This window comes from Oreochromis aureus, linkage group 5, assembly GCF_013358895.1.
Source record: "Oreochromis aureus strain Israel breed Guangdong linkage group 5, ZZ_aureus, whole genome shotgun sequence".
Lineage (NCBI taxonomy): Eukaryota > Metazoa > Chordata > Actinopteri > Cichliformes > Cichlidae > Oreochromis > Oreochromis aureus.
This window is the reverse complement of record NC_052946.1, coordinates 19,278,020-19,302,625: the sequence shown is the minus strand read 5'-3', so window position 1 is coordinate 19,302,625 and position 24,606 is coordinate 19,278,020. Positions and strand designations below refer to the sequence as shown.

The 24,606-nt window shown below is 39.2% G+C and overlaps 1 protein-coding gene across 2 annotated transcripts in view; it reads left to right on the top strand.

Moving 5' to 3' along the window:
- The window catches only part of srgap3 (SLIT-ROBO Rho GTPase activating protein 3), a 58,515-nt gene that overhangs the window by 19,401 nt on the left and 14,508 nt on the right, over positions 1-24,606 (top strand). For both annotated transcript variants that reach the window (XM_039612402.1, XM_031757110.2), the window contains exons 3-10: positions 6,915-7,077; positions 10,866-10,928; positions 18,063-18,248; positions 20,248-20,376; positions 22,718-22,939; positions 23,017-23,118; positions 23,744-23,941; positions 24,081-24,165. In XM_039612402.1, the coding sequence (XP_039468336.1) occupies positions 6,915-7,077; positions 10,866-10,928; positions 18,063-18,248; positions 20,248-20,376; positions 22,718-22,939; positions 23,017-23,118; positions 23,744-23,941; positions 24,081-24,165 (1,148 nt within the window). The remainder of the gene's footprint in view (positions 1-6,914; positions 7,078-10,865; positions 10,929-18,062; positions 18,249-20,247; positions 20,377-22,717; positions 22,940-23,016; positions 23,119-23,743; positions 23,942-24,080; positions 24,166-24,606) is intronic.

Sequence of the window (24,606 nt, the reverse complement as noted above, 5' to 3'; positions counted from 1 at the left end):
TACATGATTTCCTGTTTTTTAACCCTCTGAAAGTGTGAAAGTTGAAAAAAAAAAGTCAATGTATTGGGTCACATGTAATACATAGTAATACATATATTAATCTTGCTGGAGATTTGCAGATAGATGATCAAGTTTGTGCCTCGCCTTCCACTTTTAATTTTTAACCAGAAAACCAGTGTTTTTAATTTTCAGAAGACTTGCGTAACTCTGTGTTCACAAGGCCATGTAGTGTGTGCGTTTACATTTTACCACATTTTAGCAGTATTGTACAGTGTTTCTAAAGCAGATGAGGATTTGGCTGGATAATTGAGCTGTATGAGTGTATGAATGGGTATATGTTACTCTGAAGACAGCCTCACAAAAGCCAGAACTGCTAGTTTGAGACTGGCTTAACCTTTTGACTCCACAGCTGATCCATGCAGTGATGGACAAGTGTTAGAAGAATAATCCTAAGATATCCAGTCTACTTATGCTTTCTGCTTGTGGTGACCCAACAGGTGTTTCAGTGCAGTGTCTGGGCAGAGATCTCCCACACAGATACACACAGACATAAACAGGTTTAGAGTAAAATGATATTTAAGCAGATGTGACATTTTAAAAGCTTATTAGACTAACTGCTAGAGAATACTCTGGACTCGCTGTCTGAAAGAACTGATGCGCTCACAAACCACTAACGGAGGAAGTGTGGGTGGGGAGGATGTAAGGTTCACTCAGGCCACACACACTTTTGCGTGCGTTAGACAGAAACATCTCAGGGCACAGTAAATTCAAACTGTCCCATACATGAACCAAAGTGAGTTCATAAGCTTTTGATAATGACACAAAAAGGTTTATAACATTACCGCACCTTCTTCCTTGAACTCCCGGTCTGCAGGCGGGTAACCACAAATCCTGGTAATCAGCCGTGACACACCCTGTACTCTGCCTTTCCTACTACTTTAGTGTAGTTAAGTTAATGAGGAGCCACTAAAACATCAAATGGGCAAGAAGAGCACTTGTGTTTTTCTTAAAAAAAGAAAAAAAACCCACTTTGGTGGCACGAATCATGCAGTATTCAACATCAAAGTCATAGAAATGTACGTTATGCCTTTTCACTTGTACTTTTTTTGGGAAAAAAAAATGTTTGCACTCTCGCTTAGGTGACCATCTTTCATTGCAAAGGAAGCCATGCTCAGTAAACCTTGTGCTGTACTGCTAAGGGGTGCTTCATAAGCAGCTTAGTGGACATCAACACACAGTGGTAAAATGGAGTCATTCTGACCAGGACAGACTTCCATATGTCCTGGATCCCTGCCTACAGCTGCTGGCTGAACCCTTCCAGTGCAGATTCATTAGCAAGCTGAATGCCACTGTGATTTACAGCTACTGCAGCTAAGGCTACACTGCAGCAACCCAACCGAGAATTATTTTGCTCTGGCACTTTACCCCATTTGCCTCAGTGAAAAGACACACTGAGAGGTTACTTAGGTGTTCTGTGCTACAGTTAGGGTGCAAGTGCTTTTCTTTCTCTCACCAGGGTGCTCCCACATCCTCCAGTTTTGTTATTAAAGGGTTTGGACTCTATTTACCAAATGTGCATTTTTGTTTACGAAATACTCCGAGATGCTAGAGAACTGCATAGATGTCAAATAGGGCAACGCTTTTAATGCCTTTTCTGTACAAAGTGATCGTGCTTAGTGCCGTATGGCGTCACCGCCTATTTTATTTCGAGCCAGGAAAACCCCTGCTTATTGGATCCTTAGAGACAACAGCTGACTTGATTTTATTTATGGCACAGATGTTTACGAGTAAATCATGAGCAGGTTTTATAAAGTAACCCATCAAATTAGGATGGATCGATATTGTATGTCTGTGATATAGATAAGATGGCAACTCATGCAGCACTAATATGGATAACAACCTTTCTGTGGAGATGAAGCTGGGGTTATAGTGGCGTCTAAGTTTGTGTGTATGCTCATTAGGTTTGAGTGGAATTGGGGGAAAAGGTTTTTGTGTATATCAGGTTTTTCTTTTAGTTTTAAAATGACCTTTGCTCATTCAAGAGACATCTCGGTTCACATCATGCTCAGATGTCACAACTTGAAACTGCTGGATCTTGTCATGTTCCAACATTACACATTTTGATCCAGCCTGTGCTCATAACAAGCTTCTCTTTGAGAAGCCTCAAAACATGATGATGCTCTTCAGTTATGATTCGTCTCATTTTAGGAATGCAACTTGTGCTTTGCAGGCTTTGCAGACAAGCATCAACCTAGAGCAGTGACTTTAGTTCCATTGGTTTTTATAAGTACGGCTACTCTCTGGTGGTCTGAGGGTCAAAGAGTAAAAGGTTGAGTTGTATCTCTTGTAGTCAGTGCACAGCAGTCGGTGTGATGCTTTTGCAAATCAGGGTGTGCGGATCAATAGAGTAGCTGGTTTGCAGTTTGCTTTTCAGATCTTGTCGCAGGCACTGCCCCTTGCTCTGCCCCGCTCTGCCCCATCTGTCTGTACAGCTGTGCATTATCAAGTGCTGGCAGTGTGTCTCCTCGAAAAAAAAAAAAACCCAAAGTAAATGGTGTGCAAATCAGCGATGTAGCATATTTAAGCTGTGTTGAAAAATGGGGGCAAAAGAAAATTTAAATGGCAAAGCAAGCTGCATGTGCCTACGTGTCCCTTGTCTTTTGAAGCTGTTTGGCACTTTCTTCTTTTCCTTGGCTGTTTCATTGATAAGCAGCAGGCAAGCAGTGTGGAGCGGATTAAAGGCCTTTATAAAGCTGAGTCCTGGTTTGATAAATACACACTTCCTTCTGGAAATCCTGGCTCAGACACATCAGAGGCTCTTGGTGATTAGATGGTGGCATTCAGAGCAACCGTGACTAAAGCACGGCCACTCTTCTATACAATACTCACTTGTTCAGAGTATGCATATTATGGAGACAGCCTGCCATCATTTTATCCTTGAATCAGAGGATTATTGCTATACTCTCCAAACACGCTCTCTTTTATTGTTTCTCCATTCACTTCCACTGACACTGTGTCTCATCTTCTTCTTCATTCTCTTTGAATTGTTCACAGATTATGCTCAGTGTATGTACCTGCATTACACAGGGAGCAGAGTCTAAAACTATGCAGACAGACAGACAGTGCTTTGCTGAATGAGACGAATATAACAGGATGCCACTCGTCCTCCTCCTCCTCTTCCTCTTTGTTTCTCTAGAGACTGTCAGGGCTCATCATTTGCCTTCTTCTGCATGTTAATGATATTCCTTGTATAAATACAGAGGGCATGAAGCCATTCAAAATCAAACCTTTTGAAGCCCTCAAGATTAATTGACCTGCAAGTTCTCACTTGATATTCATCCTTCTACAGGAAATTGGCAAGAAGCGGGTACAATGTAGAGATGGAGGAATGAATATTTTCTGTCTTTTATGACTGATATATCTCTGTAGAACCAGTACAGAAGAAGGTTGTGTCTCAGTACTGTAAAAAGTGGAGGAGCTACATTTAGTACAGAGTTAACAGGCTCTGCTCCCACACAGGCCTAATTACTGACCTTATGCTCCTAATTTCTGTGAAAATAGGGCACCAGTGATGAAACAAGGAGATCTTGTGTCCATTATCGCTTTCTTGTTCTTGTTGCCAAGGTTTTATGCCACAACATTAAAAATCTGTGCCCTTCCATTTTCATGCCTTCTTATTCCTTAATTGAGAGTCCTCCCCTACACTCACACACCAAAAAACATCCTTGTACATTTTTTTAAAAATTCAGTGAACGAGGGACATTAGAACTGGGTGCAGTGATTTATTGATATGTGCATTCAAACATGTTACATAAAGCAAAAAACTGAGTTTTAAGAATTGTGACAAGTTTGAAAGTCTATTTGGTACGGCCAGCTTTATTCTTTAAGATATTTTGATCTCTCTTAGACAGTTTCCTTGTAATTTCTTTAAGTAGTCTTCAGGAATAGTTCTCCAGGGTTCTTGAAAAGCAATCAAAGCTCTTCTTTGGATGTTGGCTGCTTTTTGTTCTGTTTTCTGACAAGATGCTTCAATAATGTTGAGGCCCTGCAGAAGCCATTCTTAAGGAAGGCAAATTGGGAGTAATCTGCCAGATTACACAAGAATTGTACTGAAAATCAACAGGTCTCATGATCTTATGAAGTGATTAATCCAACTTGAAAGTTTTGGTTCACACTGTCATCACTAGTCATGGAATGGCACTGGGGAGTCCAATCCATGACTGATAGCAGTCACTTGTCTGTTTTTCTTGGGATGCTTTTACTGAATTGACAGGATGCCACAGTGATGCTTTATTTTGTCTGCCTTTTGTCCCGCTTTCCAAAAGTTTTCTTTTGCACACCAGCATGCTTTGGTGTGCAGGAAACCAGCAACTCTTTGGGAATCACCTTATTCGTGCAAAAACATAATTTTATGCCTATTGAACTATGTTATCTTTGGCTTGTTTTTGTAAATTAAACTGAAGAGATGGTTACAGAGGATATTTTTATGACAAGCTGCTAGTAACAAACTGCTTGAAGATACAATTTAAAACCTGTGAAGGTTTTAAATTGTAAGTTTTTGTTACATATAGAGTAAGACTGGTTCATCCCTTGAGTTTATTTTTTATGGGATTCATAGGTCAGTGGTAAGAAGACTTACAAACAAAACTTTATTCTGAAAATGGTCAGGTACAAGAATTGAACTGAAAATCTGTGAAAAAGCAACCAATATACAAGGAAAGCCTTTAAAAGTATCACTTAAGTCCACTTTAAAAAGAAAGTCTGGTTCTTTGGAAGCTAAATACAAGCTGAGGAAGCTGAAGTGTTGCTTCATGCTTTTACACAGTATTGTAATAACTGCCAAGGACCTCAGAAAAATAATTTTACTGACTGTGCTTTTTAATAGCTAACTATAGACACGACCCTACTCATGCAAGCAACAGTATGCTGTGCATGGTAGTATCCTCAGAGCATTATGACACTGGGCCATGTATGGTTCAGATGTTTTCACACATGGACTGGAGAACAGAACTTTGTAATGGATAGAATAGCATATTAGCCGTAGCTATTTTGTGAGTATTTGCTATATGTGAGAAAACATGGGTCTATCGATATTCTGCAGAGTTCATATGTGAAAACAGCTTTTTGGTTTTTTTTATAAGCTGTGTGCTTAAAGTCTGTTGAGTAAACTGCAAATTGCTATTTATTTCAGTGTGGCATGAATCTGGTGCTCCAGTCAAGTTAAACAGATATTAAAGGAAGAAGTAACCATACTTATAGACCAAAGGTCCACTACCGCTTTAAATCATCATAGGCAGGCCTGTAGGAAGTGTTCAGTGCTTGGGTGGAAAGCGAAGGTGAATAAAAGAACTAAAATTGGAGCTTGGTTGTGCTTAGGGATGAGATGAAGCATCTCTGGCCACTTTCAGGGATTAACGGTGAGTAGAGGTGCCTGTTCCCTAAACCTCTCAACCACAAACAGCAATTATACACCAAGGAGCTGCTTCTCTTATGGGTAGATAGGTCAGTCAAGCAGAACTGGTACAAAATGAGGGATGGTGAGACAGTCAAAATAGGTCATCCCAGAGGAGTGACAGAGAATATGGTCTTTATTAGACCTACTAATGTTGGGTTTTACTATGTCCCACTTGTCCTTTACACAGTCTTACAAATGAGTTCATATCACTATAATAGAGTAAGTTAATTGCTGAATAATTTTATTATTGCTTCTTAATTGTCACAATCAAGACTGAAATGTGACGTTTGATTAACACTTGTCTTATATCGGATCTTTACTACTCAGTTTTTGTGGTTTTAAATGAACTGACCTACCTTTTGGATAATGTGCATGGATACACTATGTTCAGTTTAACATTAAGAAGCAGGGTGCGCAGTAAATGAACAGATCAAGTTTACTTCAAATGCTATCCTATTTTCTGCTCCACAAGGATGTTATGAAGATGATGTGCTGCTGTTTGTATCCTGTCAGCCTCTTGTAAGTGTGTTTAGAGGCAGAGTTAAGTAAAGAAATAATGGTGGAGGAACTCTGGAGTAGCAAGATATCAGCTTCATTAGATGCGATTAGCATTATGGAAGCTCTCTGAAGGGGATGTCTTTGATGTTGGTGCTGCTCATCTTTTTCTTCCCCTCAACAGTGAAACCCAATCCTCTGCTCTGCTCTGGTTCTCTCCCTTCTTTGCTCTTACCCCACTCCCCGCCCCACCCCCTTTGTCTCTTCCTCAGGGTTGGTTGATTGATTAATGCTCAGATTGAATTCAGACAAGGGTATGGGTTTGAAGGGATTGTGTGTGCAGTTGTTCAATGTCTATGTGACTTGGTCTTGCGATTTAAAAGTACCCGAGGCCAAGACAGTTTAAACTGATTATGCAGCAATCAGGGCCTGTGACTCTCTCGATCGCTATGGTCACGAGCATTATAAATTTAACCACTTGGTGCCTTGCTAGCTATAGCATTGCTTGGAGTGTCTTGGAAAGCAAAAAGGAAGTGATAGTGAGAGGGATTAACACATTCAGTTAGGTAAAATCTTTATTATTATTATTTTTTATCCTAACAATAATTTTGTGTTAATCTTTAGCTAAACTGTGTTGTATCTGGCTGGTGAAATTCCCATCAGTTTTAGTTGCCCTTCCCTAATAATATACAAACCCTACGCAGAGAGGCCCCAGCTAACCATAAACATGTTGTCTATATTGAACTTAATAGTTTATTATAAGCCATAGCTAGCTCTGAGTTGTGGATAGCTTTAGCCACAAGTGTCTGTTCTTAGTGTGTCTAAACTATAATTTTACTAAATAAATCTGAACATTTGAAGCAAACCTTTTTTTTTTTTTTCAATTTACAATTACCACCTGTGTGAGACCTGATTCTGTTCTGAAAAGCTCTTTAACAGTCCTCTGTGTCTCTTATTGTCCCAGGAAAGATCAGCACTTGCTGTCATCCGTAAACTGCTGGTATCTGTTGCTGAACCAGACGAGGCGTGAGAGCCGTGACCATGCCACCCTCAGTGACATCTACACCAACAATGTTATTGTCCGCCTGGCCCAGATCAGCGAGGATGTAATTCGCCTGTTCAAAAAGGTAAGACCATCAACCTCCCTCCTTTTTTTCCTACTTTCTTACCAATGAAAAGATTTCAGTGTGCAGCCAAACCTCCGCTCTGCCTTTAAGCTTTAATTTTGCTGATTAAGTGCATTAAGTGTACATGGAGTTCGTAAGATGTCTAGGTTTTGCATGGCCTACAGAGCAGTAAAAGCAGCTTGGGGGAAAAGAAGCCGAGACCCCCTGGTCTAAGAATCTACAGCTCCTACTCGTGTGAGCAACATCTGGCTCTCTGTCAGCACATTTTAGAAATGACTGAGGCCTTATCCAAATATCGGAAGGTTGTTTTCACCTTGCAGGCTTTCCTGTAGTGAACTTAACTCTGCATACGAGGTTTGATTCTGATGCTCTGTTTGTGTGTCTGTGTGTAAATGTGCACGTTTTTGTGTGTGCTTTATTGAATGTGATTCTCAAGCTTTGCCAGATCTGAAAAGGCAGAAAACATTTTCTGAGTCAGGTGCCTGTCCATGGGTAGCTTTTTTTCATATTTGAAAATACGAATGAAAGGCTACGCGCTTTCTTTATTTTAATGTTTCAAAAAATAACGTCATACTGCTCTGCAGAAAATCATGAATGTTTATACTAAAATAAATGAGCTTTGGTTAAATGTGAGACAGGGCGAACAAAGAGAAAATGTAATCTGTAAAAACTTTATCAACCACCACAAATAGTTTGTCAAGTAGTAAATAAAATAGGAATTTTGTTACAGGAAATATCTCTGATATTATATGAATATTCTTTTGTTATGCTACTGTTGATGGGCTGATCAGAGTTAGAAGGGTGTGTTCTGATGAATGTGCTGTAAAATAGTCATTGGTAATATAATTACAAAAGGTGTGGCAAGCATGAATGTACAGATTGCAATATTTTCCTGTCGTCTTCTCTATTCTACATCACTTTTAATTTAAGAGAATACATTAATAATCTTCTTTTTTCGTGCCTTTTATTGAGGGAAGATTTTAAAAATGTACATTCACTATAAAGGGCTCTGGAAAGGGCCACGGCTCTTACAGTGTATTGCATCACAGTTTTTACTCGCTCAATGAAACCTTCCTCATCCCCCAAGCCTCTGCAGTACACGCTGCAGTCTGTCTCACCTCAGAGCCACTGATGCATACAGATGTCATTCACCAGCTGCTGGAGCCCTCTCAGGGTGTATCCAGTTCATTACATTCAGTTCAATGATTGTTTGAGAAGAACTTATTGCTTGTGATCCAGATAAAAACAAAGCTGCAACATCAAATCCCTTCTTTATTACCAAGGCTGTGTTCATTTTCCTCTTCTGAGCGTACTTTATAATCAAGTTGAACTGTTACAGAAAGATTTTCTTTTGAGATTCTTTCATAATTATAATTAGGTTAGTTTGTGACTCATGGGTTGCAAGTTTTTTCAGGCACAGTTACCATAGCAGACCAGGGTGTGGACAAAAAAAGGTTACCTTTCATATATCAATGAACGCCTCTGATCTGTGGGTAGATGTGGTTTAACTTGAGTGTTTGTACTTCTTTTACCTATGTTGTGGGGACATTGCATATTGTGGGGTCCCAGGATGAAAATAAGCTAAAAATAAACTCCAGCAAATAAAATGTGTTAAAGTTATGTCTAGATTCAGGGTTAGAGTTAGGCAAGTAGTAATTATGCCAAGGGTAACAGTAAGTCCCCAGAAGAGAAGGGCAGGAGCAGGTCCCCATAAGACAATGAAAGTAAGTCAATATCTTGCTGTCTGAAGTGATGAAAATACTGGGTGTGTTTGTGTGTTTTTGTGTTCAGCTATGCTTTGTCATAGGTGCAGCAAGGTTTCATTACAGCAAAATACATGCGTTATTGATCTGACAGGAAATGATGCTTTGTTCAAATATGAAATGACTGACTCATTATCTTCCATACACCAGAAAAAATGAGTCAGCTGTTTTCACTGTTAAAAAATGTGTCTAAGAAAAGTTGTGCGCATGAGGGGGTACATAATCTTTTCTGCTAAAAGTCATTGCCATATTTGACAAACCGCTCATTTTGTTCATTAGCAGTCAGCATCATAACATCATGTTTGCTTATTAGTATGCTATTATGTTGCAGTTTATAGTTGAAAATGTTTCCAGTGCTACTGGCTGTAGTGACAACTCACAAAACAAGTGTCAATCAACACATTATCAGAGCTTAAAGGTTCTGGGAACTGTTTTGGGTCTCGTTTGCACACCAGTTCTACTGAGGAACCTCAGAGCTTCATGTACCTCTTGTTTTCAACCACTCCATTTTGACAGCAGGATTCAGCCTTCAGCAACTTCAAGCTTAGTTTGCTTCTCACAGCTTGGCCCTAAAACCTCATAATTCACAAGTAGCTGAATTTGATTTGATGGTCAGGTAACATATTTCATTTTGGCTGTTTATTCTAGAGACACTAAAACACCCATGTAGTGATCGTTCGTGTCTGAATCATGGGTTACTGAGTTTTAGCTTCCCATATTTACTCAAAATGCCCAGAAATTCTGTCGGGATGGTGCAGTGAGTTACCTCATAGCAAGAAGGTTCTTAGTTTGAGACACCTAGTTGTCTTCAGCCTTTCAATATGTTGTTGCTTGTTCTTCCTGCGGTTTGTAGCTCTCCTCCCATAGTCCAAAGACACGATTGTTCGGCATATAATGGCAGTAGGCGTGGAACTGGGCATGAGGATCTTTCTCACTGCTTCTCATACTATTACCAGTGGTATACGCTCCAGACCCCTGTGACCCTGACTGGGTAAGGGTTAACAAAATGAATGGATTGAGACAAAACTGGTTCTAGGCTAATAAAATCTACATTTTCATTCCACACCTACCCTGAATTTCAACTAAAAAAATACCTACGCAACCTGAAAAAGCATAATTTTTGAAAATAGAACTCAGAGTTTTGTGAAATCAAAGGACAACAAGAGTTACTATAATGAAAAGCCAATTCTAGTAAAATTATCAGGAAGTTTAAACAGTTTTATATTTCGGGTTGTACTGATGTTTATCTGTGTCATTCTTTTTCAGACATAACATTTTCACATCACTCTGTTAAGCTAGGAAGGTGTTGCCTCTGTTTTTGAATGTGTGAGACCATGAAACTGAGGTATCCTGTTGTTGTTTTCTCACCTCAGAGTCTTCAGATTAAGTCTTGTTCCCCCACCATACAAACAGATGTCAATGGATCGACTGTTATTTGTTTCTCCTTCTATTACAAGGCATGCTCTGTGGTAAAATTCAAGTTGTAAAAGTATTAAAAGCTGTAAGAAGAATTAACTGAGATATTTTACAAGCTGTTGCATTGTTGAGGACATAGAATTGATCTGAATATGCAGTGTCTAATATGGAATGTAGTGTGCATTAAGTGCAGGAAATTAGAATATTGCATTTCCTGCAGTTAAATTTGTTCACTGTTGACTGACAACAGGGGTTGTGGGTCTCCTAGAAAGGTGGCAATGCTTATATGTTACTGTATTCTGAAAATTTGTTTGTAATAAGTACAATTACACATTCCAAAACACTCCACTGCTTGCACATTGTGAAATATATTTGTGCAGTTGTGCCAATTCTAACTTGTATGTGGGGTTCAATGAGAAAAGACAGTCAGATACACCCTCTGCACCAGTCTTTGTGGTCATCCATCTAATATTTGTTGAGTTGTTTCTCTGTGACTCACCAAAGTCACAGTGCCAGCATAATAACTGGAGTTTGTAACATCGGGTCACTGCTGATGGCTCAGACAGTATTTGTTTTCTTACCCCTGTTCTGTCTTCTTGCTGCTTTCAGAGCAAGGACATTGGTATCCAGATGCACGAGGAGCTTGTGAAGGTGACGAATGAACTCTACACTGTAAGTAATAGACTGTGTCTCCTGCAGATCGATCTCTCACACCTCATCTCATCACTGAGCTCTCCCAAAGTTCTTTCTCCTCACTGTCTTCCTGATGTTTTTTCATGTTCTTCTGTATTCCTTTGAGTTAAATAGCTTTCAGTCATGGTTCGTCTCTATTCCCTTTGCTGCACCATACTAGAAACTCTTATTAACACGTGCATGGATCTCATCTTTCTGTCTTTACTTTCTTTGTGTGTTCCTGAAAACGTATTGGTTCCTTTTAGTGATCATGGAAGGTTATAGTGACCTTGCAACCTTTAGCTTTCTTCTTTCTTCCTTATTAAAAAGGAGAAAATGCCTTTCTCCCTACAGATTTATGGATTCAGTTTTTTGCGCTCCTTATTATGGGACTGCCTTTAGCCTTGGACAGGATCAATGAAACTGCTCTGCAAAAAAATCAAAAGAAACCAGTTTATGTTTTTATATAAGCTTTGTTTATCTTTTCTTGTATTGTTAAATGGCCAACGTCAGTGTCTTCCCTGAGTGTTCATTGCACTCTGTTTACTGTAAACTTGCCTATATATACTTGCTTGAATATTCATGATGAACGTGTGAGAGTGTGCGGTAGGTATGAATGAAGAAAAAGACAATTTCATTTTTCCCCAAGGTTTACCGTTTCAGGGCTGAAATCACTAACATATCTGGTTGATTTTAGGGTTCACATCACTGACTGCATCCGTGAAGTGCTGTGAAATAATTGCCTGCTGACACATAAGTGTCCCATTTTAATGAAATGTGCTTGCATAATTCTGTCAGAGAGTAGAGGTGCTCATTAATTTTAGGGTCACCTATTCTAGCTCAGTTGCTTTGTTGTGTTTGATACCACCACTTTGTATATATGCAGCAATTCTAATGAGCAGTTTCTCCGCTGGTACAGTGCGCTTCTTATTTATTTATTTATTTTTGTCTTTGTAGAAACACTCTGCTTCATTTTGACCGTAGCCCGTGGTTTACCCCATTTTTCTCGAAAAAGCTGTTTTGTTTTCTTTTTTTTTTTTTTCTTTTTTTTTACCCTTGACTTCTGTTCAACCACATTTTTATTTCATACCACGCAGCTTTCTCATATCCTGCATCTGCTTCCCATATGTTTTAATTTAAAACAGGTTAATGGTGAAATGTCATATTGATGGATGCTTTGTGATATAAAGTGTAACTATAGTTTGAAAGTTTTATCCTCAAAAGGTCCAATGTAATTAATATTTCATTTCAGCTATGAATACGTTTTGGAAATGTCAGCTCTAGAGAACTTTGATTGTCAGAAATCAGTTCGGTATAATAAGAGCTCAATATTAATGAAAACAACATGTCTACAAAGCCTGGGTGTCACGCATGCCACATTGCTGTAACAATAAAAGACATGGGCTATAATTTTACATATATTATGATTAATGTTTCTAATTATCTGCAGTGTATTGGCAGATTTATCATAACTTTCCTCTGCAATATTTCTCCAACCATTTGCAGTTGTACTGTCTTCACTGTACAGTCATTAGCAGTAGCTTAAGAACTGCTTTGCTTATGGCGGGATTTTCTGCAAGAGACCGTGTTGATAGATTAACGTATGTCTGGGATAGCAACAAATGGTACTGGTGCTGCGCTGTTAGTCTAATTTGAGGTCTTATTGAGGGATTCATAGTCCACCAAACTGGACAAGCGCCAAGCAACTTCAGCAGTCTTCTGCCCCTTGAGGTGAAACAGAAGAGATGGCAGAGCTGCCTTAAATGACTTATTCATATGTGCAGTGTGATGAAAATCAAAACCCCAAAGGCAGTGCTGGCAACCATCATTATTTGAGCCATCTGTAGATTTGGACACAGCACACAGTGTTAGGGTTCACATGTGATGTAATGACAAGTTCATATGTATAAATTACATGCATGCAAATTTCCGAAGGACCATCTTGTTGGTAAAATGTTTTAAAAACAGACCAAAACTACTATTTTCTGCACAAGTGGTCATCTGTGTCTGAATAAATAAAATGATCCTTTTCAAAAGTAAATGCCTCCCAGACATTTACAGTTTGGTTTGAAGTGTCAGTGCACTTCAGGTTCACTGTGGCAGATGTTTTACTATGTATTTGTTTTGCCCACTCACTCTTTCTGGCTGCATAATAAAACTCAGATGATCCGTCTTCTCATGCTGCTCTTGGCCTCAGCTACAGTCTGGCTGAAAGCTAAGAACTCAGATGCTGACGTATAGCCTCATTCTTTCTACATACGAGAGAGAGGTTGTGGGAGTTGTGTGAAATTTCACAGCTTAGGTGGTAAATAAATGAAATGCTGGAGCAACACAAATATGTCTCAAAAGTCATACTTTGGCACATTTTTTTGAGCAAAATAATAATAATTTTCTCAAAGGCTGTTCTCTCTTTCCGCTATAGATCAAGTTTTCTTTTAATTACATTGTTTTTTTTCTCATTCTCTGCTTAGTAGGCATTATCCTGTTATTATTGTTTGTAATAAGTCAAGCTAAAAGCTTCCCATTTTAAAACAATCAATTTAAATATTTTAGCTGTGTGAATCACACTAAGAAGCCAAAAACACTGCTTTATCGTTTAATTTACTGTAAATGGGACCATCGTTTAAAAATCGCTGAAATTAATTTTGAGGCTAGTGACTAAGTACAGAAACTCAACAGGAAAATGTTTACTGGCGGTATAAATCTTTTTTATTTTGGTATTACCTTTGCTAGCTACATCTGTTCAACTACTCATTAAAGCAATTATCTAATCAGCCAATCGCATGGCAGCAACTCCGCACATGTAGACATGTAGACGTGGTCGAGACGACCTGCAGAAGTTCAAACTGAGCATCACAATGGGGAAGAAAGGTGATTTAAATTCCTTTGAACGTGTCATGGTTGTTGGTGCTAGATGGTTTTTCCCATGCAGCCAACTCTACGGTTTACAAGTTTTAAAGAGAATTTGTTGACGCCAGAGCCAGAGGAGAATGGCTAGAGTGCTTTGAGATAAAAGGAAGACAACGGTAACAGTAACAGCTGACGCACTTTGGGCCCAACTGAGCATCGTTTAAATGACAAAGAATACCTGAGTATTAATGCAGTGTCCATCCCTTTATGGCTACAGTGTACCGATCTTCTGATAAATGTTTCCATGTCACAAAGCTCAAATCATCTCTTGAACATGGCAAAGAGTTCACTGTACTCAAAAGGCTTCAACGGTCACATGATTTCAATCAACAGAGCACCCTTGAGAGGTGGTGGAACAGGAGATTCTCATCATGGACGTGCTAACCATTAAAAAAAAAGATTCAGATTAAAGTCATTTTCTTACTGGCTTCACTTTTTGGGCTTGAAGCCCATGACCATCATTGTATACAGTCTATGTTTTCATCCAACATTGCCACCATTTATTTACAAGAACAATTTTATTTTCAGAGCTGAAAAGTGGTGTGTTAGAAATGTTTTCTCCTTATTAACACAACCTGTAGCAAACACTTTAAAGGCAGTTTAAAGGTTACAAAAAATGACAAACCAGTCTCATTTCCCATCTTGATGATGCACAGGCAGCAGTATTTTGTTCTATTTTGTGACTAGACCTTTGTTACTTCATTGTTCAAAAATAGCTAAATCAATAGCGTTGCCACATGGTGGTTACCTCGTGGTATTTTCCAACACTTTTGCTGGTTGCCAACAAAACAAATTTTGCTAAAACAAAACTGTGAAATCCCATTTGGATCTCTGGCAGCTTGGTGAGAGGTAAGGGGAGGGGAGGTATGACTGTGGGCTGAAGCTGTTGTTCAAAATATTGTTTTTCAAATATAGTGCGATGCTGAAATGGGAGTTTAAAAAAAAAAAACGCTTGAAGATCATGTTGTCTGCAATTTGTCATTTAAACAAACCCTGAAATGAAAAATGTTGAAAAGGGCCTGATTGTCCTGAAGAGTCGTGTAGTTCCTGATATTGCTTTCAGCAGCTTGGCCCTGTGAAATTTACTTTTGTTTGCTTGTACCTGTGTTAATTTCCTGGTATACGAGCTTAATATCCCCAAGGGGATAAATAGAGCTATAGTGTATCTTATCTTTCTGATCCTTGTGCCTGATGTCTGCTCCTTAGTTTCACACAGTTATTCTGTTGCTGACAATATAACAACAGTGGTTCTGAGGTTCTGTCACAGGTGATGGTTTGGATCTAGTTTTCATTCCTCTATTTATAAGAAAGCATGCATTCTATGTTTTAACATATAGACATAGGGAAAAAATGATCTAGTCCTTACCAGGTCTTTAAATGAGATAACTACAACCACAGATGAATAACAGCAGAAGACATATTGCACTGTGCCATTATGTATTTGACAAAACCTATGCTAAAATGCAGCTTAAGCAGTGTCATAAAAGACACACTGCACATCCCATAATGAACCACCTGATTTTCTCAGTCTTTCACATCATTGTGGATGTTAATATTTGGACATTACAGAGGTTTGCCTTGCATTCATTATGAAAAACTCCAGTCATCCTCTGACTGTGTCTTTCACCAGCTCAGAGACTGCGAGGTTCTGAAGTTAAGTAGCCCTAGGTTGTTGTCAGACGACTCAACAATGCACACACCTCCTGTAGACACAGCTGAAGCTTGGTCTTCCTGCAAAAGACTCTGCGTTTTTGGCTGCAGGTCTTGTTGTCAGATGCTTCAAAGTAAATTTGAAATGCAGCACATATTCAGAAAATAGTTTTGACAGCATGTGAAAGAACAGAGTGTTAGCCTAATTTCTGTTGTCTGTGAGTAGCTAAATTAATACCTAGCTGTGACACTCCAAAAATAGTGTAGGATTTTTTTTTCTTAGGTGTTTGCCTTACAGCTCTTCACCACTCTGTGCTATTTAAATAAATTATTAAATAATAATATTACCTCAAGCAACTTCAGTGGCAAAATGGTGCCCACACATTAATGCATTAATATAAGCAATATGATGGTTGTGGTGGTGGAGCAGTGCTTAGTACTGCCACTGCAGAGCAGGAAGTTGACAGAACAAAGTGGAGTTTGTGTCTTCTTTCTGTGCCTGTGTGGGTCTCTCTTTGTGCTCGGGATGTTGCAGATTTCTGCAAAATGACTTACTTTTTCATGCTTGACCTTATAATATTTAATAATTATTAATAATAATCTTCCTTAAGAGACAAAATAAATGTTGAAACACACCTATAGCAAACACAATACTCAAAAACCAGTCTTAAACGATGTTTGGCAAACAGTGAGAGTACCTCGCAAGGTAATGTGGCACAAGGTAGAGCAGGTTGTCTGCCAATCAAAAGATCAGCTGTTGTTCATGTTCTTCTCCTCTAGTCTACATGTAAAAGTATCCTTGGGTAAGATACTGAACCCCAGTTGATTCTCAATACATCTGTCGAAGTGTGAGTGTGTCAATGCTAGACTCAGGCATAGAGAAAACAGCACTTGTGTTTGTTAAGACTTGTAGTAAGAAAGTACTTTGCTCAAATAGCATAGAAATGCACTATATAAGTGTACAAGTTTACATTTACAAATTTCTCAATGGACTTTCCCAATCACATTAGTATCATTTGAGGTCAGTGAAAGATTAGAGTTGTAAGTGACCCAACAGCAAACATGTGTTTTTGATGAGCAGTTCTCACGCAGATAAGAAGAACCCCACTGTTTAAGCACAGCATCAAGCTGCTTGATTGGAGGAAACAAATAAATAACTGTTTATGCTGACTGTTTCACATCCTGTGGTGTTCATAGGAACATCAAACGTTTGAAGCTGCAATTCGCATATGGATGTTTCATTAAGAGAATTAGGAATGGGCCTCTGAGAGACTCTCAGCAAGCATCTGTGATGAGTTAAGAGGGACAAGCGGTGCTCCTGCGTTGTCTAATGAGGGTTTTCTGCCACTGCAGTCGTATCCCCATCACGCTGAACAAGGGGAGAGGGGTGTAAAAGTTTAAGTGTCTAAGTAGAGATCAAAGTGAAGAGGTACACTAATTCCAGGGAAGACAGAATAAAATGTCATTCTGCTTCTCCAAAGAGCTGAAAGTGTAGAAGGATGAGGTAATGAGGAATTACTGTAGGAAACAGGCCAGGAAAGCTACAGCGAGGAGGGGAAGAGGGGGCAAGTTGGAGATTTGACAGCCAAGTCTAAACCACAGACAACTTTGGGGCTCTGGATCGACTTAAAATATTCCACATGTAGTAAAATCTGTGTTACTTCTGTACTGATGACCCAAACTGATCCTCCTGGACACCACAAAAAGGCTGAAATCAGACCAGATTTTGTAAAAAGACAGTAAAGATTTTCTTTATTTACATTTACCATGTGATTAAAAATACAGATGAATACATACTATTACTACTCACGCTGTATTACTTTATCTAGGGTGTTAATTAACATTTTAATACTATATCATTAATTACTGTTAAATGGTAAATAGCTCATACTGAGAGTTATTTACTCAGTTTAATAACATGGCACCAGTAGCCAGCACTGTTGCCTCTCAGCAACAAGGTCCAGTGTTTGAATCCACTGGACAGCTCAGCATGTTCTCCCTGTGCTTCTGTCTGAGTACCCCAGCACCCTCCCACAGTCCAAAGACAGGTTAGGTTTAATTAGCAACTTGAAATTGGCCATAAGTGTAAATGTGTGTGTGTAAATGTGTGTGTGGATGTTTGTCGTTCTCTTTCTGTTAACCCTGCGATAAATCAGTTAGCTGTCCACGGTGTACCCGCCCTTCACTGATAAGATTTATTGATCTCACAAGGGAAATTACTGTGTTACAGGAACATGAAAAAGCATTGTTAATGTAAAAGTGCCACAAGCACATGGTGAAGGTCTTATACTGTGAATGCAAAAAACAAAGAAAATAAACAGCAAAAATGAGGTTCAAGAAGAGTAAAAAGTAATATTGAGATTGTGCAAGAGAGTAGTGCAGATCTCAGTAATAAATAATGTTTACACTGTGAATTTAAGAAACAGCTGCAAGAGGAAAATACAGGGAACATAAAACCAAAGTATCGTCAGGTATTTGTTACCCACAAACCTCTGTAAGTTTAGCTCATAACTAATACTGTAAAAGGCTGTGATGTTCAGCCACATAAAATCATCTGTTATACTCTTCTTGCAGGTGATGAAAACATATCACATGTACCACACTGAGAGCATCAGTGCAGAGAGCAAGCTGAAAGACGCTGAGAAGCAGGAAGAGAAGCAGTTCAGCAAGTCGGGAGATCTCAACGTGAACCTCCTCCGGCACGAGGACCGCCAGCTGAGACGCAGCTCCGTCAGGAAAATCGAGAAGATGAAGGAGAAGGTATATATATATATATATATATATATATATATATATATATATATATATATGTATATATATATATATATATATATATATATATATATATATATATATATATATATATATATATATATATATATATATATATATATATATATATATATGTATAAGAAGAGCACCGTTTGTTTACGTAAACGCAGTTCTGTTTGTGCTGTTAAATCCTGAATCATCAGTTTTACATTTAGGTTAGGAAAAACCTTTAAAGAATTTCTCATCAAGATCAGTGTTGGTGCTTCTTTAATGGAAAGCCAGCTTTTTTTTGCCAGGTGTACTTGGAAATAGCGAGAGATGAGTAGACCAGCAGCTAGACAGAAAGTCTCAGGAGCATACTGTAGGTCTGCAGCCAGATGAGTACTGAGTAGTTCTTTCGGCCAATAACCCCACTCCCTTTCCATCTTATTCAGATTTCTAGCTTGTGAAAAGTCTTCTCCTGCCAGCGGTGTTGGGCTCTCCATGCTGAACCCCTATGCGTTTTTAATCTGCATCTTCGTCTTAGGTTTCTTCATGCAAATGAAATTTCCATCATCTCTCAGGTGCAGAAAATCAAAAGGCTGTCAGTACGGCAGTGTTTCTCCATCCTCAGGCTGGTATCCTCAGAGATGCTGCTTAGCTTGGAAGCCACAGAATATTTATAACACAACGTGGCGGTGAATTTATTTTTTTTCCTGTGAATGGTTTCCACGCTTTTGTCTCATTACTCTGCCGGCAAACACTTGGAAGAGAAAGACGAAGGAATGCCAAGTTAAAGTCTTTTCCTGCTAAAATTTGCATCACAGTGGTTTAGTGAAATCAGAACTAAAGTGCCCCTGCAAAGTACAAAAAAAGAATATAATCGTGAATCTTTTGTTGCATTTCAAACAGTAACAGTGGTTTTCTGGGTTGAGCCTGAATCACTGCTTTACTGGTGTGAGACAAGTTTTTGCAGTATTTTCGGCATAATGTAACAGAAAAAAGCACAAAACACTGTTTTCAGAACATTATGTCTCTGTGTCATTTCTTTTCCTCCTACTTAAGTGCTGAGTGCAACTGCAGGTATTTATTTAAATTTCCACTGGAATACAGGCCGACAGAAAGGAAACCATGTCGGCTAAATTTGAACATACCTGTTTGGTTTGTTTGATGTCTACATGGTAAACAGGTAGAAGCAACACATGTATTTGTGGCTATCAATTATATAAAAGAATATTCATACCTAACATCTTAAAACTTCTGTTTTTATAGAGAAATGGTTTAATAATATCATAACTGGTGCTTTTTTGAGGTAGAAATTACTATTTTTGTTCCCTTTAGATAGACAAGCTAGCATTTTTCGCTCTATAGCAATAAACTGTATATTAGAGATTCTATAAGATTTATAAAATTTATGCAATCATTGTAGCATCACCCTTTAGTTTTTGTTTAGTTTTTTGTGAAGCCTTTGCCTTAGTCTTATATGGCCATATCTTTTTTTTTTTGTGGTGGCTAGAAAGTGTTTGGAGTTTAAAGCTATTAGTTAATGCTAGCATGCTTGGTTAGCAATATGTATCCATAGACTTAAAACCATTACAAAAGGTGAATTTAAAAAAAATACATCTATAATTTTGTATCAGGATTTAAATATGATTGTTTCTATTGTAAATCTTGGTATTTTAACATTAGTCTGTGCAGAGGGACTCACTTTTGTAACAACCCCTAAAGGTCCATTTAAGCTACTTTCACATTGGCCTAAATTTTCAGCCCCAGGTTTTGCTGTTTTTTGGTCTTGATGCAGAACTAAGCAAACTGGCTGCAGCACACAGCCATAATAACTAGGTGTGAGCCTGGCTGTGCCACTTAATACATATTATGTTATTTAGGGGCAGCTTCCGTAGAGCCGGTTTCTCCAAACTTTCTCTTCCATCTCTACCTGTCTCGTGATCCTCCCTATAGCACTGATGTTTTTTTTTCCTTTGTCTGCTCTCTCCTCTTATCTCCCCAGAGGCAGGCCAAGTATTCAGAGAATAAGCTGAAATGCACAAAAGCTCGGAATGACTATTTGTTGAACCTGGCAGCAACAAATGCTGTGGTTGCAAAATATTACATCCATGACGTCTCCGATATGATTGATGTAAGTATGCAATAAGCACATGTGTTTGTTTACCTCTGTCAGCTGGGATTTCTGATGTCGATTTAACACTGTAGCACTGTCACTTTTCTCTCCATCTGTTCGCATGTCTCATTCGCTCTTAGCTTGTTAGCTGCTTGTTTTCAAGCTGCTCTGTTGGCCTCAGTAAAGTGTATTTAGCACCTTTTTGGGGGGGATTATTAATAGCAAACCTAACACTGATATGCTGCTGACTAACTGCTGTTGACATTAAATCTAGTTTAGCGATGTTCTGTACTTCAGCACAGAAGGATGTTTTTCACTGATGATTTCAAGGGGCTCCATCAGTGTTGACAGAATGATTTCTGCTCAGTCTGCTTGCTCTCCTCTTCCTCAGTCTTTCTGTGGTTCATTTGTTTTTGTTGATGCTGCTTTTGGGAGCTTTGCTGGGACAAGCACAGCATGTCCTTGTAACTGTCTGCCTCTAACTGTCACCCAGGAAAAAAAAAACATGGCCCAGGACAGAAACACATGCACACAGAGGCACATTTTCTTCTGGTATCTATGGGCTTTTCTTTCATGGATCAGAATGTAAAACACAGGCTTTCTGAAGCTTAAGCAGCTGCACTTATTACAAATGAAAACTTAATTTTCACTGATAAAAAGCTCATCTCTCCTCATCTGCAGTATGCGAAATGTGATTTCTGTGGTTGTTTTTGACAATTCAAACTAAAAGTTATTCACATTGTTAATCAAACGCCTTGCTGGGCAGTCTCACTATCTTTATTTAAAAGGATGACTTTGTTTAGCAAACCACTGTTGGTTGGAAGTCAGTGAAAGTCAGCTGGTGAAAGCAGAGGCTCTGTTTATGCAGGCATGAGTACAATTAATGTGGCTGACACCAGCCTCTCAACCTCGGGTGACCGGCTACCCTTTATGGCTCAGAAAGCAGATGAAGAAGCTTTTAATCACCATTTTTGACCAACAACATTTGAAATATATGAAATATATATATGTATACATATATATAAATATATATATATATATATATATATATATATATTTATATATATATATATATATATAATCTATAAATTCTAAATCTGAAGGTCACATTGTGTTTTCCTCGTCTCTCTGAGCTCCTGGCCTGTGTGTTACATTTTTGCCCGAGGCCAGCTCACCACACGGAGCAACATTAGCCACGGTGATGGATGCACATTTTCCTGGACGGTCGTGATAAGACATGATTTCAGTGGCATTTCTGTAATATTACACACATGACTTGTGGCTTAACCTTTGTTGGGCTGTATGCAGTTCAATGGTGGTACTTTGGCATGCTGGGAACCCGATTTGTGGCTGTGGCTGCCTTTTTGCTGGGCAGCTCTTGCGTACTCAGTGTCTAGAAAATGAAAAGTCCTTGTCATCCTAAATCCTGCTGGGCTAAAAGGAGTGGGATCATGAGCTCCACTGGTTTGTCTGCTGCAATCAGGCAAGAGGAAAAAAGGCTTAGCTTGTCATATGAGAGTCACAGCCCACCACATAAGAAACTTTGTACTCTTCCTGTGATTATAGTGCGGTGCAACTGGGAGTTAATAGTACTTGTAGCATTTTATTTAGATTTTATATGAATGTAAGGATATGAGTGAATGTGTTCTCACTCTGTTTGCTTAGTTAAAAAGAAGCTAATTCACTCCCTCGAGTGTTTGGTCTACTGAGCCAGTTTGACTGAGTGGTGCAATGAAGCGCACAAACTGAAGAGACTACTTCCTCAGTACTAAAGAGTGCTAAAGAGCGTCTACTTAGTGATTTACAGAGCTGTCAGTTGCCTCAAGCTCCCTCTAAACCTCTGCTCTACTATTCTCTTCTTAATTAGGTTACTTCATACAGCTCTGTGTGATAAGGCTCTTTAATTATCCCTGATGTCCTACTGTGCTAGCTGCTGTAATTCTATGAACTGTACTTCTTTTTTTTTTATTGTATCAGGTTATAATTTGGAATTTAGTCCATTAAATAAATAACTGTGAAAATACTGAATATAATTAGACTTGCATGTTTCAATTTTACATTCTTATTCTTTCACATATATTGGCTTATTAATTTATAGCACAGTTAAATACCAGTTGCACTCTGCAATCCAGGGCATGGTCAGTATATCATGGCATTGCTGTTGCCTGTGATTGTTAGCAGACTTCTGACTACATCCAAGTTCAGATGGGAACTTTTCACTTAGCATTACTGTGAAAACTCAGTTATAGTTACAGACCACATACTGTGGTTCCTTTTTTCTGCTAATTTTTGTTTTTACCATTTCGCTAACAACTACAGTTTATTTTTAAGTTGTTAATCTAGTATTGTGTCTCTGCAGTGCTGTGACTTGGGCTACCATGCTAGCTTGGCACGCACCCTCAGGACCTATTTGTCTGCGGAGTACAACTTGGAGACATCACGCCACGAGGGACTGGATATCCTGGAGAATGCAGTGGACAACTTGGACTCCCGCAGTGACAAGCACAAGATCATGGATATGCATAACCAGGTGTTCTGTCCTCCAATGCGCTTTGAATACCTGCCACACATGGGAGATGAGGTGAGATGCTAGAAAATACTGCAGTTTAATTATTATTTCTTTTATTCCTTTCTAACCTGTTTTTTCTCCACCCTCAGGTGTGCCAAGTGAGCGCCCAGCAGCCGGTTCAGACCGAACTTCTGATGCGCTACCATCAACTGCAGTCTCGCTTAGCAACACTAAAAATTGAAAATGAGGAGGTGAGGGCCTATGAGCTGTGTCTGTCCAGCACCAGTAGCCCTCTCCTCCCCCTCTTAAACAGAAAGCCCCCTCTCATTTTCCCCAAGGCCATCATACCATCGGAGCAGGATGGCCACATCACCATCTGTTCTCATTGCAATTACTCTCCGATGACCCCTCTCTCTGCAGGGGCTGGGAATATATTTATATTGTCACACTGCCAATGTTGTGTTTTCTATGAAGTTATATATGAAATTGTCTCTTTTCTTGATGAAAAGAGGCCTTTCTCATTAAGAAACACCGACAGAAAGGTGGAAATGGAAGCGATAATAACCAGGGACTGTTTAAATTGCGAGCGCCAACAGCTCTGTTTCTTCCCTGTCTCCCAGTGAATTGTGTTCTGGGAGATAATGAATGCCATTAGGGGAAATGGGCTTTATCAATCTCAATCCTAAACAAAAAGCCTCTCTCAATAATTTCATGAACAGTTTGTATCTTTGCCAGACACTCCTCATTTTCCTGACTAGGCCTGATGTATGCTTGACCTGTAGCCTGCTCTAAACTCATATTCTGACGCAAAACAAAATACATGGTCAACACAGGTTACAATGTAATGCTTTATGGGTGACCCTGCCATCTCTCCAGGTGAGGAAGACTTTGGATGCCACCATGCAAACACTGCAGGACATGCTGACAGTGGAGGACTTTGACGTGTCAGATGCCTTTCAACACAGCCGTTCCACTGAATCCATCAAATCTGTGGCCTCTGAGACGTACATGAGCAAGCTCAATATAGCCAAGAGGAGAGCGAATCAGCAGGAGACAGAAATGTTCTACTTTTCAGTGAGTTCATCTCTCGGTCCAAAGTGATGGCCTCTGAGCACCTTTTCAAAATAAAGCCATCAGTTATCAGCTGAGCAGAGGAAAAAGCATTTAAGCTGATTTCAGTGGCACTGAAATGTTTCTTCACATCTCCATCTAGAAATTCAAAGAATACCTGAATGGTAGTAACCTCATCATTAAGCTGCAGGCCAAGCATGACTTGCTGAAGCAGACACTGGGGGAAGGTAAGAATCCCTTTCTCTTGATTTCTCTTTGGTGTCTGGTAATGGCATGTGCATGAACAGAAAACTGAGAAAACTGTTGACTTCGGGCTTATAGTGGTGCAGCTATCACGAAGCAAGGTATCAGAGTTCACAAAGACACCAGATACTTTTTTTAAAGATAGCAGAGGGAGTAAGAGCTGATATTCAGATAGAAAAGTACCACCCCAAAGAGCAGACCATATCCACTTTGAGGTATTTATTCCACTTTCTATTTAGCTCCAGTGGTTAAAGTATTATCCGGTTAGTCTCTGTATGGTGTAGCCGCAGGGGGGGGTTCTATTTCCAGGCTGCAAGAGAGAGGTTTTCTTGGCTCCCCCTCTTCCCCAAGGGTCCCCTTGTCACCTCGGCTGTGAACAGTTTATGCCCAATCAATCAGCAGGACCAAACTGAGGCCCATATCTG